The sequence below is a fragment of the Nothobranchius furzeri genome, chromosome 12, assembly GCF_043380555.1.
Source record: "Nothobranchius furzeri strain GRZ-AD chromosome 12, NfurGRZ-RIMD1, whole genome shotgun sequence".
Taxonomy (NCBI): Eukaryota; Metazoa; Chordata; class Actinopteri; order Cyprinodontiformes; family Nothobranchiidae; genus Nothobranchius; species Nothobranchius furzeri.
In genome coordinates this window covers 65143167-65159596 of record NC_091752.1, presented here as the reverse complement: position 1 = coordinate 65159596, position 16430 = coordinate 65143167, and the positions used below count along the sequence as shown (strand labels likewise).

The 16430-nt window shown below is 43.3% G+C and overlaps 1 protein-coding gene across 1 annotated transcript; it reads right to left on the bottom strand.

The window, feature by feature from the left end:
* On the bottom strand, positions 1–4014 carry c1qtnf6a (C1q and TNF related 6a). Its single transcript, XM_015945410.3, has 3 exons — positions 3861–4014; positions 931–1128; positions 1–769 (listed from the first exon to the last, which is right to left on the bottom strand). The coding sequence occupies exons 2-3, from the start codon at positions 1118–1120 to the stop codon at positions 222–224; spliced, it is 738 nt and encodes a 245-aa protein (XP_015800896.1). The 5' UTR covers positions 1121–1128; positions 3861–4014; the 3' UTR covers positions 1–221.
* Positions 4015–16430: the final 12416 nt, after the last annotated feature.

Below are 16430 nucleotides of genomic sequence, written 5' to 3'. Positions count from 1 at the left end.
GATGCAGATGGAGAAGTATGAATCAGGTTTTACTTGAAGGTCTGCAACAACTTAATGTAGAGGTTCAGAAAGCTAATGGTTGTAAATGTTTTATGAAAAAGCACCATAAAAATTTAAAAAGTGTCTTAATTGTTGAGTAAAGAGGCAGCTGTTCATAAGACCTCAGGGAATGGTTTTAACTTCTGTTAGAAACAAAGGCTAATTGTGTGGTGATTTCCTCCTTATTCCTCTGAGGGTTTGATGAGGTATCCATTGAAGGTGATGTAGACATCCACGTCGTCGCTGTAAATGGCGTTCTCCCTCTCCCTCTTGTACAAGCGGATCCACACCTGGTCGTCCAGATGCAGCTCCAGCATCAGGCTCTGACTCTGCATAATGGAGCGATCGCTGGGCTGGGCGTACACAATGGCCCGCTCACTGTCGTTCTGCATGATGTGGAGGTACGTTTCCTTGAAGTTCCACGTGTGAATGTTGACGTTGAAGAAGTAGACCCCTGGGATCCGGCAGAAGAACCGACCCTCAAACATGTTGAAGTGGTCGCCCAGATTGACGAAGACGGTGTCGAAAATCAGCGCCTGGTAGGCTTCGCTGCTGTGGAGGGATTTACGACGGGCCACAGAGAAGGCAGAGTGTTGGACTTTACAGGGGTCTCCTGGGAGACCTGCTTGACCCTTACTGCCCTTTGACCCCATGGGGCCCTGGGACCCCGGAGGACCTTCTATTCCAGCTTTACCTGGAGTCCCTCTGTCCCCACGATCTCCTTTGTCACCTGAGAGAGAACATTTGTTTCGTGTCACTACAAAATAGGACATACAAAGATAAAAAACATTTGTTTGAACTCTTTAAGGCTAAAGATGTGAAGTATTAAAATGTGTATTGCAAAATTTCAATTGTCGAATGACAGTGTGTGTGTTGTGTTACATTATTTACCTTTCAGAATGGTCATATTGATGTAGGTGCGGACCTCTGGGACATAGCTGAGCTCTGCCTGGTCTCTGCTGCTCTCCTCTGCCCCCAGGTGGTCACAACATTGTCTGCAGGGTGCAGGGGTGATGCTGGGAGGAGGTACTAGAACCACAGTGGAGGAGAGGGACAGGAGCAGGATGAGGACATCCAACATGATTGTTCCTGAAATCATGGAAAAGATGTACATCAGAACAGTGTAAAGGTTTTAGAAATGTACGGTTTGGTTAATTCCTGATGGTAAAACGCATATATCTCTGTGTTCCTTGTCCTGTTGTTATTCTACCCACACCACACCATACCCTACTCTACAACACCATACCATAATAATAATATATAATACCATGCTATACCATACCATATCATACCATACCACACCATACTAAATCACACCACACCATATTAATAATATATAATACCATGCTATACCATACCATATCATACCATACCATACCACACCACACCATACCATACCATACCATACTATATCACACCACACCATATTAATAATATATAATACCATGCTATAGCATATCATGCCATACCATACCATACCATACCATACCATACCATACCATACCACACCATACCATAATAATAATATATAATACCATGCTATACCATACCATATCATACCATACCACACCATACTAAATCACACCACACCCTATTAATAATATATAATACCATGCTATAGCATATCATGCCATACCATACCATACCATACCATACCACACCATACTATATCACACCACACCATATTAATAATATATAATACCATGCTATAGCATATCATGCCATACCATACCATACCATACCATACCATACCATACCATACCACACCATACCATAATAATAATTTATAATACCATGCTATACCATACCATATCATACCATACCACACCATACTAAATCACACCACACCCTATTAATAATATATAATACCATGCTATACCATACCATATCATACCATACCATACCACACCACACCATACCATACCATACTATATCACACCATACCATATTAATAATATATAATACCAAGCTATAGCATATCATGCCATACCATACATACCATACATACCATACCATACCATACCATACCATACCATACCATACCACACCATACCATACCACACCATACCATAATAATAATATACAATACCATGCTATACCATATTATATCATACTACAACATACCATACCATCCCATACCATACCATACCATACCATACCATACCATACCATACCATACCATACCATACCATACCATACCACACCATACCACACCATACCATACCATACCATACCATACCACACCATACCATACCACACCATACCATAATAATAATATACAATACCATGCTATACCATACCATATTATATCATACTACAACATACCATACCACACCACACCATACCATACCATACTATATCACACCACACCATATTAATAATATATAATACCATGCTATACCATACCATATTATATCATACTACAACATACCATACCATACCATACCATACCATACCACACCACACCATACCATACCATACTATATCACACCACACCATATTAATAATATATAATACCATGCTATACCATATCATACCATACCATACCACACCATACCATACCACACCACACCATACCATACCATACTATATCACACCACACCATATTAATAATATATAATACCATGCTATACCATATCATGCCATACCATACCACACCATACCATACCACACCATACCATACCATACCATACCACATCACACCACACCATAATAATAATATATAATACCATGCTATACCATATCATATTATATCATACTACAACATACCATACCATACCATATCATGCCATACCATACCATACCATACCGCATCACACCACACCATAATAATAATATACAATACCATGCTATACCATACCATATTATATCATACTACAACACACCATACCATACCATACCATCCCATACCAAACAATACAATTCCAACCATACAATTACAGACATACCCAACTCCACCACACCATTACATATTTTTGCTCAGCAAGAAAAAGGAATTGCAGATGGTAATGTTGACTTTTATTTTACATTTTATTTCACAAACATCTCATGGTCCTGATGGACCTAAAAGCATTTGTTTGATGTTGGTCTAAAGCTTATTAAATTTTTGATTCAATACAGCAGCGGCTGCTAATATTTCTCAGTAAACACAACATGGCTTAAACTTCATGGTAACAGTCGAGAGTCATTCACACTACTTGTTAACAAATCGTACAACCCCAAGCCATGCAGAAATAGAAAACACTTTCTGCACAAAAATGATTTGGAGACAAAGATAAAGTTTTGTTGCTCAACTATTTGGCAAGCACCTTTTTAACATTTTAATCAAACGAAGTAAATATACGTTAAAGTTGGGTGTAGTATCATAAAGTTTTGGTTTGTGGGACTGCTCTGTGTCTTTGTAGCTGCAGTTGTTTCAAGTCTGATGTCATCTTTGATGAAAACCAGCTTCAGTTTCCCAGGAGGAACTGCAGCTGGCTGTTTATTGTGTTTTACATGGCTCCTTCACTGACCAGGCACATTACATAACTTCTTCTTTTTCCAAACCGCTACATGAACTCATGTTCTGAGCAACAGATGTGCGTACATATACACACACACACACACACACACACACACACACACACACACACACTCGCACGCACGCACACACACACACACACACGTAACAGATTGTTATACAAAAGCAGGATTACTGTGCCAAAGTTCAGGAAAAAGGAAAGTAAAAAGTACTATCTTCACATTCTCCCGGTCGGATCAGGTTGTTTCCAATAAATCTTTAAAAGTCATCAAGCTGACATTGTATTAGACTCCAGTCCTACCTGCAGCTCTGCAGATCGATCACAGATCCTCGCCTCGTTAATCTGCTACAGTGTCGGTCTTCTGAGGATTCCCCAGTCTGCAGCTCTCAATGTCTCTGTCTCACACACAAATACTGACTCTGTTCAACTGAAATCCCTCGTTTCCTTGATCCCTCCTTTCTTGTGGGTTTTCTCTAACAGTATCATCTGGTTCTGATGGCCTGGGGAAACAGATGCTTGTTTCCTGATTTGGACAAAACAAAACAGACTCAGTGCTCCTGTGAAGTAATTATGAAGGCAAGAAGCCCAGATATGTCCAGTTAGCAGTTTTAATTGCTTTAAATCACTCGCAACATCTGATTGGAAAGATTAACAGCATGATCACAGCAAAATATGAGCTTTTGGATGAATAAAGATGGGAAGCTGCTGCTCATTCCTGCTGGAGTCCAGCCTCCCGTAGCATTCCTGCAGTCCTCCTGAACTCACGCTGGCCCAGCTGTAAGGAAGATGAGAAAAAGTAACGGAAAGAAGGAAGAACAAAAAAAAAAAAACAGTGCTGAGAACTGATGTCAATGCTTGATGGATTTCCAATGTGCTGCTTTAGGGTTGACTTATCTGTCAAATGAATGAATTATCTATCTATCTATCTATCTATCTATCTATCTATCTATCTATCTATCTATCTATCATCTATCTATCTATATCTATCTATCTATATCTATCTATCTATATCTATCTATCTATCTATCTATCTATCTATCTATCTATCTATCTATCTATCTATCTATCTATCATCTATATCTATATCTATCTATCTATCTATATATATCTATATCTATCTATCTATATATATCTATATCTATCTATCTATCTATCTATCTATCTATCTATCTATCTATCTATCTATCTATCTATCTATCTATCTATCTATATCTATATCTATATCTATATCTATCTATCTATCTATCTATCTATCTATCTATCTATCTATCTATCCATCTATCTAATACAGTTTTTCTCAGTCGCTTTCGTGCGTTTCTCAGAACACTATTAACATTTGCACAGCAGTTAGTGCATTTCTCAAAACAATTAGTGCAAACTGCAAAACCTAGTGGATAGCCTGCAAAAGCACGTCACATGCTCAAAATTGATAATCCATTCCTCAAAAGCAAGTATTCATGTCAATGAAACTGTCAGAGCCATCAAAATGAAAAGTCTTGACACCATCTTTGTGAACAAGATAGTCGAATGGCTTTGTCATGCTTTCACTATGACAGTTTATAATTTCAGTGTTTTCCGTTGCAAGAATATTTGGTGACACCTGAAAATGCTCAAGACAGCGCTATGCCCTACTTGTACCGCCATTTGAAATGTGCAGTAAAGTTACTGTAGATGTTATGGGAGTTTTGGGAGTAACTGAGACACTGAATACGTACGTTTTACATTTTTACTGTATAGAAGTGTTTGTAATTCAACAGCATTGCGCAAAAGAAAAATATGCTACAGTCACTTGTTTACTGTAGAATACATGTAAACATAAACTCATCCTTTTGGTAGAGCTGTGCACAAATGTGAACAATATACAGTACATGTAACAGTACATACAGTTTTGCACAGTACTGTAACATACAGGTACAGAAAATCATTCTGGCACATCCAGACGTTCCTGTCTGTCTGTCTGGCCACATATTTTCATCTACATCACAACGGATGTCATCCCTCGCAATGCAGCGAGGAAAGTATCTCCTGGAGTGGCGAATCCATCCTCTGCAGGACTCTGCTGTGATGTTGTCACATGCTGCATCCATGGCTGCTAGCAGGGCCATTTGCTCATGTGGATGCCGGTCATAAACTTTCCACCTCCAGGCAGAGAAAAACTCCTCTATTGGATTAAGGAATGGGGAATATGGAGGGAGATATTCAACCAGCATTCCTTCATGTGCTGCAAACCACTCTCTGACCAGACGGGAGTGGTGAAAACAGACATTATCCCAGACAACAACATACTTGCTGAGTTGGCCTCCACCCCTCTCATTCTCAGGGACTAGGTCCCCGTAAAGAGTGTCTAAAAATGTCAGGAGATGTTGGGTATTGAATGGACCAAGAATGGGTGAGGACGCCATTGTCTGAGAGGGCTGCACACATGGTAATATTCCCTTCGCGCTGGCCAGGGACTTCAGTGGTTGCTCTCTGTCCAATGCGATTCCTTCCATGCCTTCTGCCTTTGGCCAGATTGAAACCTGCCTCATCAACATATATGAATGTGTGCAGTGGTTCCCTGGCTTCCAGCTCCAGTACACGCTTGAGAGAGAGACAGAAATGCAATTTCACAATTGTCCTGTGTACAGTAACAAACAGTAATGCATGCATTTGGTAAAACACATTGTAGAGTATGTTTTGTAGAATTGCTAGTGTACTGCATGAAACTACAAAGTACTGTAAAGCAGCTTACAGTGCTGAACATAGAAGACCTGCTTTACCTGCACATACTGGTGACGGATCTCCTTTGTCACGTGTGCCGGCTGGGTGAAGCGGAGAAGAGGTGAAGATCCAGGCCGGGGAGGAAGCAGACAGACAGGTAGGACTTTTTATACTGATTTATTAGAACGCATGCTGGACAAAGAAACAATGAACCGACACAAGACACAGAACAGAAGGGGTTTAAATACAGGAGGACCGGGAGCTAAGGTGATTGGGAAAACGAGAGGCAGGTGGGAGTAATTAACGAGACACAAGGCTGAACCAAACAGGGAAACAGGACAGGGTGTGACAGTACCCCCCCCCCCCCCCTCAAAGGGCGGATCCCAGACGCCCACAGGAACAAGGAGCAGGGCAGGAGGAGGGGGACCCAGAGGGAGGGCCCAGAGGAACCAAGGGACCGATGGAGAGGCGGCAGGGACCAGCAGAGTCCGGGGGCCTGCGCCTGGGACAGAGGAGGAGACGACGGGCTCTTGGGGGCCGGCGCCTGCGGCAGATGAGGAGGCAACGGGCCCTTGGAGGCCGGTGCCTGCGGCAGAGGAGCTCTGCAGGCTGGGCCGGGGACATAGTCTCTGCAGGCTGGAAGGGGACATAGTCCCTTGGATGGGCTGGACCGGAGCGGCCTTCAGAACCACCATTGGAACTGGAGACGGTGGAGACGTCGGACCAGAGGGAGCGTCGACCTCTGGAGTGGAGAGAACATCGACCTCTAGAGTGGAGAGAGCGTCGACCTCTAGAGTGGAGAGAGCGTCAACCTCTAGAGTGGAGAGAGCGTCAACCTCTAGAGTGGATAAGGCGACTTCAGGCGAGACGACTTCAGTGGCGACTTCAGACGAGACAACTTCAGTGGCGACTTCAGACGAGACGACTTCAGTGGCGACTTCAGACGAGACGACTTCAGTGGCGACTTCAGACGAGACGACTTCAGACGAGACGACTTCAGAGGAGACGACCTCAGACGAGACGACTTCAGACAAGACGTCGACTTCAGACAAGACGTCGACTTCAGAGGAGACGTCGACTTCAGACTCGTCAACTTCAGACACGTCGACTTCAGACACGTCGACTTCAGAGGAGACGACTTCAGACACGTCGACTTCAGAGGAGACGACTTCAGACACGTCGACTTCAGAGGAGACGACTTCAGACACGTCGGCTTCAGACACGTCGGCTTCAGACACGTCGGCTTCAGACACGTCGACTTCAGACGAGACGACGACTTCAGACACATCGACTTCAGAGGAGACGACTTCAGACACATCGACTTCAGAGGAGACGACTTCAGACACATCGACTTCAGAGGAGACGACTTCAGACACGTCGACTTCAGAAGAGACGTCGACTTCAGACACGTCGACTTCAGACACGTCGACTTCAGAGGAGACGACTTCAGACACGTCGACCTCAGAGGAAACGACTTCAGACACGTCGACTTCAGACACATCGACTTCAGAGGAGTCGACTTCAGACACGTCGACTTCAGACACGACGACTTCAGAGAAGACGACTTCAGACACGTCGACTTCAGACATGTCGACTTCAGAACACGAGGAGGTGTCGACTTCAGAACACGAGGAGGTGTCGACTTCAGAACACGAGGAGGCGTCAACTTCAGAACTGGAAGGGGTGTCGACCACAGGACAGGACCGGGCGTCGACCACCATCGACTTCTGGTCCGGGGGCGTTGGCTTCTGGCCCGGGGGCGTCGACTTCTGGTCTGGGGGAGTCGGCTTCTGGTCCGGGGGAGTCGGCTTCTGGTCCGGGGGAGTCGGCTTCTGGTCCGGGGGAGTCGGCTTCTGGTCCTTCATTTTTCAGTGTTGTGCCGTTGTCGGGTAAAAACTCTGCACTGCATTTGAATTTAAATCAGCCATCGCTACTGGCTAAGAGGTACTCTAGAACTTTAGCTGGTACCATATGATGTCACAATGTCGTTGTGAGCCTGTATGTGTGTGTGTATCATCAACATAAATATACTGGACAATTCCTTTCCATAGACTCCAATATGACGTTTTTGAGGCCAAATGGGAGGTGGCTACCACCGCCATTTTGACCGTGTCACAGGTTCCGTCAAGCCCAGACAATTCCAAAAAAGGGAAGAGAGGAGGAGCTGAGGGTGGGGCTGTAAGGCTGAGATCAACTGACAACACCCGGTCGAACTAGCTACAAGCTAACCCAAAGCTAACCCTGGCTAATCCAAAGCTAACGCGGAAGTGGGAGCTAAGCTAACGGAGGTAGCAACCTAGCTACAATCGGAGTTAAGTGTACACAACACCAGAGCTTCTGAGTCAGAGATACGCCGGGCTGACGGCTGGGTTAAACCGGGTGGAACACAGAGGTCTCCGAGACCTCCACAAGCCGGAAGCCGCACAGCAGACAAGCGCAGCTGAGATCTGAGATGCGCATAGCTGCCGCTGGGGAGAACCGGGTGGAAAGGTTTCCATCCCAGAGCTCCACAAGCCGGCAGCCCGCGCAGCAGACAGGAGCCGCAATCAGACAGAGATGCGCCGAGCTGCGGGGAGGGGAGAAACGGGTGGAAAACATTGGTCTCCCGAGAGCTCCACAAGCCGATAGTCGGAACCCAGCTCCACCAACATGTTATATTTCAACCCATTTTCTAAAATGCAGCATTATGTTAAATGCACTGGGTTTTACCCTATTACATTTAAATTTCATGGCTAAACAGTACCTGTTAAAATCTAAGCTCTGCTCGGCAGTGACCTAAAATACATAAATATAATTTTACTTACCGAAAAAAATGAAGTGGTGACTCCTTGGATGCTCTATTAGTGCAATTAATGCCACAGCAAGTCATTTTGTCCCACAAAATATCCAAACAAGAATACACAAACACAGAGACTCAAAATCCCAGAACAGTTTCCAAGCCAGACCGAGGCTCTACTGAGGCCTTTCCAAGGAGATAGCTCTGTGGTCACGTGGGTCTGATGTTCATTAATTATACAGAATTTTAGGCTTTTAATACACTTAAACAGAAGAGTGAGAAAAAAATTCACCCCCCTCAGAGTTGTCATGAGTGTAAACTAGATAATTTAAACAAAAAACATGTTTTGGTACCAGGCTGTAAACATGTTTATTTCTGCTGTGAAATTGGTATTTTTAACATGGGAGTCAATGACGATTTGCTCGCTTCTGACACCAGCCCCTAGCGGATGAGAGTGGAACTGCAATTTATTTCATTTCCGGGTTTGCCTCAATTTTAGAGCCGCATTGTGGAGGCTTGGTGTGTATTTGTTAGCGGCTCTGCCCTCTCGGTCTGCTGGGCAACAGCATTTGTTGCATTTTTCAAACAGGAAGTGGGAGTGGAGTAATACTCTGGTAGGGGGTGACTTGCTCTTTAATTAAAATATTTAGGCTTACCAAAGAAACAAATTGACCTTTTGTCATAAATCATCAATGCTAATGTCTGCATATTAAAATCCTTAAAAAAGTTAAAAACATTTTTACCGATGTGTCCATATTTTTTTTTTTTTTTTTTACCCCTGATCTTGATGGTGACGAGGGTGCTGAGGCAGAGGAGCCTGAGCCGGACATCACCTCCTGCACCACCCGAGGGCGGAGCTTCACAGCCTTACATCACAGCGTGTACCGTATTTTCCAGACTATAAGCCGCTACTTTTTCCCACGCTTTGAACCATGCGGCTTATGAGGTGTGGCTTTAGTCAACCAGAAAGGATGTTTGCTGGAAGGTCTAATGAAGGAATGGTGTTCAGAACACAGCAGAACACTCGGATGCATGATGGCACCTGTATTAGGCTCGGCCTCTGCTCTGCGTGCTTCGTCACCACTTTCCCGCATGTTGGTGATCTGTTTGATTATAGTTTTTGCTTTATTAAGTTTGTCAACAAACTGTGTCTCAGCTGTCAGTCAATACTGTTATGATCGGCACACGCTTTTCCGCATTAAGGAGCATATGCAGATTACTTGTGTTACCTGGGGCAGGTACGCCGAATTTTTCACTCCAACTTTTGTTTGTGCCACGTCAGCACTGGAATGCTTGCGGCCCTCAAGCCACCGTGGACGGAGAAGGAAGCGTGGATCTAGAGCTGGAATCCAGTCCAGGCTAAGAAAACATTATGGGAAAACATCTGTATGGAGTGAGTCCAGATTTGCAATAAGCAAGCGATGCCTCCGTCTGGTGCCAGTCTATGCGCCATGATTGGTCCCGCGGAGGCGCCAGTGCTGTCCCAAGTGATGCCACGATTGTGGCTCTCTGACCGGACTTTCCCGTCTCGACGTAGCCGGTTCCATACATCCCGTGAGCGGATCCTCCGAGCTGTCCCCAACCAGGAGGAATGTGTGAACTGCGCCTGCTCTCCATTGCGGTGCCAACCTGCCCAGAGCACATCAGCGGCCCAGTGTGTGACGACAGCAAGGATCGCCCTGCTGAACGTTCGCTCCATAGCAAATAAAACTTTCATTCTTGGAGATATGTTTAATTAAGAACGACTGGATCTCGTGTTTGACAGAAACTTGGTAGAGGGAACAAGATCACATGCTTTTAAACGAGCTGTGCCCTCCTGGCTGTTCTGTGTTTGGGACCCCGCGTGCCGAGCGGCGAGGTGGCGGACTCGCTCTTATCTACAGGGACTGCTTCTCCTGTCGGCTTATGAACCAACCCTCTTACAACTCCTTCGAGCTGCAAATGGTTAAGGTTGGGAAAACTGACTCATTTTACTGTGTTTTAGTTTATCGTCCTCCTGGTCCGGCACGCATGTGTTTAGATGAATTTTCGGAGTTCTTGTCCGGTGTTATTAAACTTGAGAATGTTTTAATCCTTGGAGATATGAACATTCATATTGATAATCCTTCTTGCAAGACAGCATCAGAGCTACTGAATCTCACTGAGTCGTTTCATTTTAAACAGCATGTGTCTGGCTCTACACATTCGAATGGCCATGCCTTAGATGTAGTTTTTTCTTTTGGCCGTAACATAGACGAGCTGAGGGCTGTGGATGTTCATTTTACTGATCACTACTGTGTGTATTTTAATCTGTGCTTTAAATTAGAAAGTAAACCTCATAAAGTAATTTCCCAAAGGTGAATTATAAGTCAAACTGCTGCTGAAAAATTCTCCAATCTGTTTGAGTCAGAACATTTTGATGGTCACAGTGATGCTGATCACTTTATTGACTCATTTAATAGTCACTGTCCCTTCTAAACGAGGTTGCCCCAGTTAGGGGACACATATCTTTTTCTAAAAACCCTATCCCTTGGATGAATGAAAACATCAAGCTGGTTAGGAGATCTTGTCGTAAGGGGGGACGTTTGTGGAAATCTACAAAACATGAGGTCCACAGATTGCATTTAAAAGAGTTGATCTCATCGCTCAACGAGTTGATTAAACAGGCCAGATCTTCGTATTTTTCTAACCTTGTGAACATGAACAGGAAAAACCCTAAATTCTTGTTTGACACAATCAGTAAAATTGTTTCACCGCCAGCTTCCATGGTACCTGCATTTTCTACTGGGGACTGCAACAGATTTTTAAACTTTTTTGTAAATAAAAGTTGATGACATTAGGGCTACTATTACTCCATCCCCTGATAGCTTGTGGTCCTCATTTATTCCTGTTACTGTGGAGGACATAAAAGCTGCTCTGGAAAAGATGAGGCCTTCTTTCTGCCCATTAGATGTAGTTCCCTCATCACTGCTCTTGAAAGTTTGGGATGTTGTTGTCCCACACATCGCCAAACTTTTTAACATTTCGCTTTCTACTGGGTCAGTTCCAAGCTACTTCAAACAAGCAGCTTCAAGCCCTATTTTGAAAAAGCCCAATTTGGACCCATCTGAACCTGGCCACTACAGGCCAATTTCAAAACTTCCTTTTTTGGCTAAAGTTCTGGAGAAGTTGGTGGCAGGGCAGCTGACTACTTTTCTGGACCTTAATAATGTTTTAGATAAGTTCCAATCAATTCATAGGATGCATTCCACTGAAGCAGCTCTGTTAAAGTTATCTAGTGATGTACTGATGGCGGCAGACTCTGGCCAATATACTGTACTGGTTTTATTGGATTTGTCTTCAGCTTTTGACACGGTTGACCATAAAATTCTGTTACATCGACTACACAGTGACTTAGGATTTTCTGGTACGGTTCTGAAGTGGTTTTCCTCCTATTTATATAACAGAACACTCTCTGTATGTGTAAACAAGATTAGGTCTGAAGTCACATCTTTGCTTCACGGTGTTCCCCAGGGCTCGGTCCTTGGCCCAATTTTGTTTCTTTTATATATTTGCCCTCTTGGGGAAATTATTAAAAGCTTTACTAATGTGTCCTACTGTTTATATGCGGATGACATTCAACTGTACTGCTCTTTCAAGGACACAGAATTTAACAAGTTAGCTGATCTACTTGATTGCATTGAGTGTATTAAAGACTGGCTAGCCAGTAAATGTCTTCAGTTGAACTCAAGAAAGACCGAAACACTGATCATTGCTCCTGAACAGAAAGTGCTTTTAATCAAAGAACACCTCGGTACCCTGAGCTCCTCAGTCCAGACCAGTCTCAGAAACCTTGGTGTTCTTTTTGACCAGTCCATGTCTTTGAGCTGCCACTCAAAACATTTAGTAAAAAACTGCTTTTATCATTTGCGAAACATTTCCAAATTGAGAGCTTTTACTTCAGAATTGGACTTGGAGATGATTATCCATGCTTTTATTTCTTCTCATTTAGATTATTGTAATTCTATCTTTACTTGTTTTAACAAATCAGATGTCAGTCGTCTCCAGTTGGTCCAGAACGCTGCAGCAAGGCTTTTAACAGGAACCAATAGAAGGGTTCACATAACACCAGTTTTATCTTCTTTACATTGGCTACCGGTCAAGTTTAGAATTTATTTTAAAATATTAGTTTTGACTTTTAGAGCTCTTAATGGACAAGCTCCACAATATTTATCAGAACTTTTAATCCCTCACTCTTCTGGCCGCACTCTACGGTCCTCGGGTCAAAACCTACTGAAGGTCCCCAAGACCAGATTTAAAACTAGAGGGGGCCTGTCCTTTCAAGCTGTAGCTCTCAGACTTTGGAACGACCTGCCCTTGTTTCTTCGTGTGGCCGACTCTGTTGATTCTTTTAAAAAGCAGCTGAAGACACTTTTATTTAGACAAGCTTTTATGTAAGCTGACCTTGTGCTCCTGTCCCATTTTGCCTTTTTATGTATGTTGTGAAGCACTTTGTGACTTTAGATGTGAAAAGTGCTATATAAAGTTTTACTTTACTTACTTTACTTTAAAGAAGTGCTACGGAAAGCGCCCAGGAGAATTGTTTTCCCAGCTCCACCCCGGGAGGATGACAGCAACACGGAGAGCGACACTGACATCGCCACAGAAAAGGTGTGTGACGAAGTTCTTCTGAGGCTGTTCAACTCCGACACTGAAGAAGATGACTTCAGTGGTTTCAGTGCGCAGGAGGACGATGAATAAACTAATCAATAACTTTTCTGTTTTGTTTGATACTGATCAGTTCAGTTACGTTCAGTTAAACTACGTTTTCAATTCAGTAGATGTCTGCGGCTTTTAGCCCGGTGCGGCTTATATAGAGGTGCGCTCTATAGTCCGAAAATTACGGTAAATGGGTAAATGACTGGTTGTGTTGTGAAGCGCCTTGGGGGGTTGTAGAACCCTATGAAGGCCATTTACCACCATGGAAACATTCCTCCAGCTTTTATTCCAAAGGTAAAACCCAAAGGGGCGTGTCTGAAACCACCCAATGGAATTTATTGCCTCTAATCTGAAGGTGGAATGTATCGAGTGGAACTTGCCGTGTTAGACAGCGTTCATCAACATATTTACATGACACAAGTCAAATTTGGCCCTACTGGAATATTTCCTAACTCCTGATGTCATAAGTAGTTCATTTGTGTGATCCTTCTCTTCTCCAGCTCCTGCTGCACGAGCATCTAAAGGTACACCATCTCCAGATGAACAACCTTACTGAAATTTACCTTTTGCACATGAACTGTTTGTTCCTCTACCTCAGAATCTGGTGACCAGCAACCACCGGATGACAACTGATTTTCTAAGATGACACACACACACATACACACACCACCGCCACAGTTAAAAAAAAACATTGTCACCCTCACTTTTTTTGCCCAATCAACGTTGGGTTTAAAGAAATGGTGAGAATGTCTCAAATGAAAAACAACCCAGAATCCGAGGCGAGAAGAAACTTCAAACCTCAAAACGTTCCTGTGGTTCAGCTCAAGGAAAACAAAGATTACGGTTAAAAAAAAATGTCTTCACTGGCCGTTTGTTCTTCTCCTTGGTTTTTATTCTTAGTTCATGCAGGTTTGTTCAGATCACAAATTTTATTTCATTATTTTTATTTATGCGTTTTTGTTTTGAGGACACGTTGGTGCTCGTGAGGAACATTTTGTTCCTTGTGGGTTCTGTGGCCACATGACTCCTCTTACTGACAACATCTCACACACACACTCACTTGCTCTGCAGTGTACCCCAGGGCATGGTTTTGGGTCCACTCCTGTTTTTGCTAAACACCCTCTAGAAAAGATCATTGATTCATTCAGCAGAAGTTTTTCCATCCGTCTGAACGACTCAGGTGACGATCCTTACCTGACCCTAAAACCCGATTCACATGGCAGGATTTTTAAATTGTCGCCCGTGTTATAAAGCATTAGAGACTGAACATGTGGTGATAAAAAAAATCACAAATATGAAACTTCTACAATCTAAGAGTTTCTGTATCTCCTTTGTTCACCAACACTGAACATGTTCAGAAGCACAGCTGTTACAATCCATCATTTTAATCATAATTGAGGCCACAGGATAAAAAGTTCCCCTTTTCTCAGAATCCAGAAAGAAAAGTCAGAATTTTTTCCCCTCTTCCTTAAACACTAATCATGTGATTAGTTGTAATATTTCAAAAATCCCCATTTTGTTTCTATTAAGTTGTAAAATGAAAAAAAAATCATGCTGCTTAGTAAATTAAATGCCATTTATTTCACGAAAGGACACATTTGTTTAAAGCTACTATATGGAAACTTTGCTCTTTCAGGAGTTATGCATGATTTTTTAAAATAAACCCATAAAAGTGATATAATGTAGGTGATTCGTCTTTCTTTTTTGCTAAATGTTTTGCAATTTCAAAAGAGCGACGCTCACCATTAGCCTATATAGCGTCAGACATTCAGGACAGAACAGTTTCTGTAATGACCCAGAGATGTCACTCGGCAGACCGTACCACTATGGCTGTCTGAGAGGTTGCGTGAGCTTACCACTCAAGATGGCGGCACGTGTGTGCATGCACTGTACCTCCAACTGGCGGTTAGCACAAATGGCTAACCGAAAGTACGTTTCTCACACCGAAAGTGTTAAAAACGCCGCTAAAACTACTCGAACGATATCGGAGTTTGTCCCTTGGTGGGTAGCGGATTTTAAGAAACAGAGTGCTGCGTCAGACGGCTTGACAGGTTGTCGGGAACGCGTATACCGACTGTCTAAACCAAGTTTACTAGTTAGCAGCTGGCTGTGCTAAGCTAGCGGAGCCTGTCAGCTAAACAGTGCTTTGCGGTCTACTTCTGTCGTAGAACTGACCAGTCCAAATAACCGAACATCCGTGACTCATTTGTGTTAATATTTCGGACTAATTAGCATGTGCAATTCGTGCTGCAGCGACGCGCTTCCGTTTTAAAAGCTTATAAGACTGTTGCAATTCAGTGCTAGTCAAGCTACGGGCAGATTTACCGGTGATCAAACGGCAATCGGGGAAGCGAACTTCCGGTGGAGAAATTCTTTTATCTCCGTATGCAAGAAAAGTACACAGTGTCACAAAACACTCAGAAAAGACATAAAAACATGTATTTACATGAAAGATGACAGCAGGAGAAATCTGCTCTTTGTGGTAGAAGCTCCAATATGGGTGGAGGTGACGTCAGCCTTAGGTGAGGAGATGAATCAGTGCCTCCTGCCGGGGGGGGGGGTGGGCTGGGGCTCTAGTGGTGGATTACGAGATTGCCCCATTTTCAACCAGAAACATCAAGTTTGAAGTGTTTGACTGTTTAAATATGTCTCAGAATGAGCACAAAGTGTCAAAAATGTACAAATATCTGGCAAAATGGCTCGCCATTCTGTAAAGG

Bases quoted from the DNA above. Each gene is read 5' to 3' on its own strand.
- c1qtnf6a (XM_015945410.3), bottom strand. From the start codon at position 1,120: ATGTTGGATGTCCTCATCCTGCTCCTGTCCCTCTCCTCCACTGTGGTT. The intron at 770-930 runs GTAAATAATGTA...GTTCTCTCTCAG, and splicing joins CAATATGACCATTCTGAAAG to GTGACAAAGGAGATCGTGGG.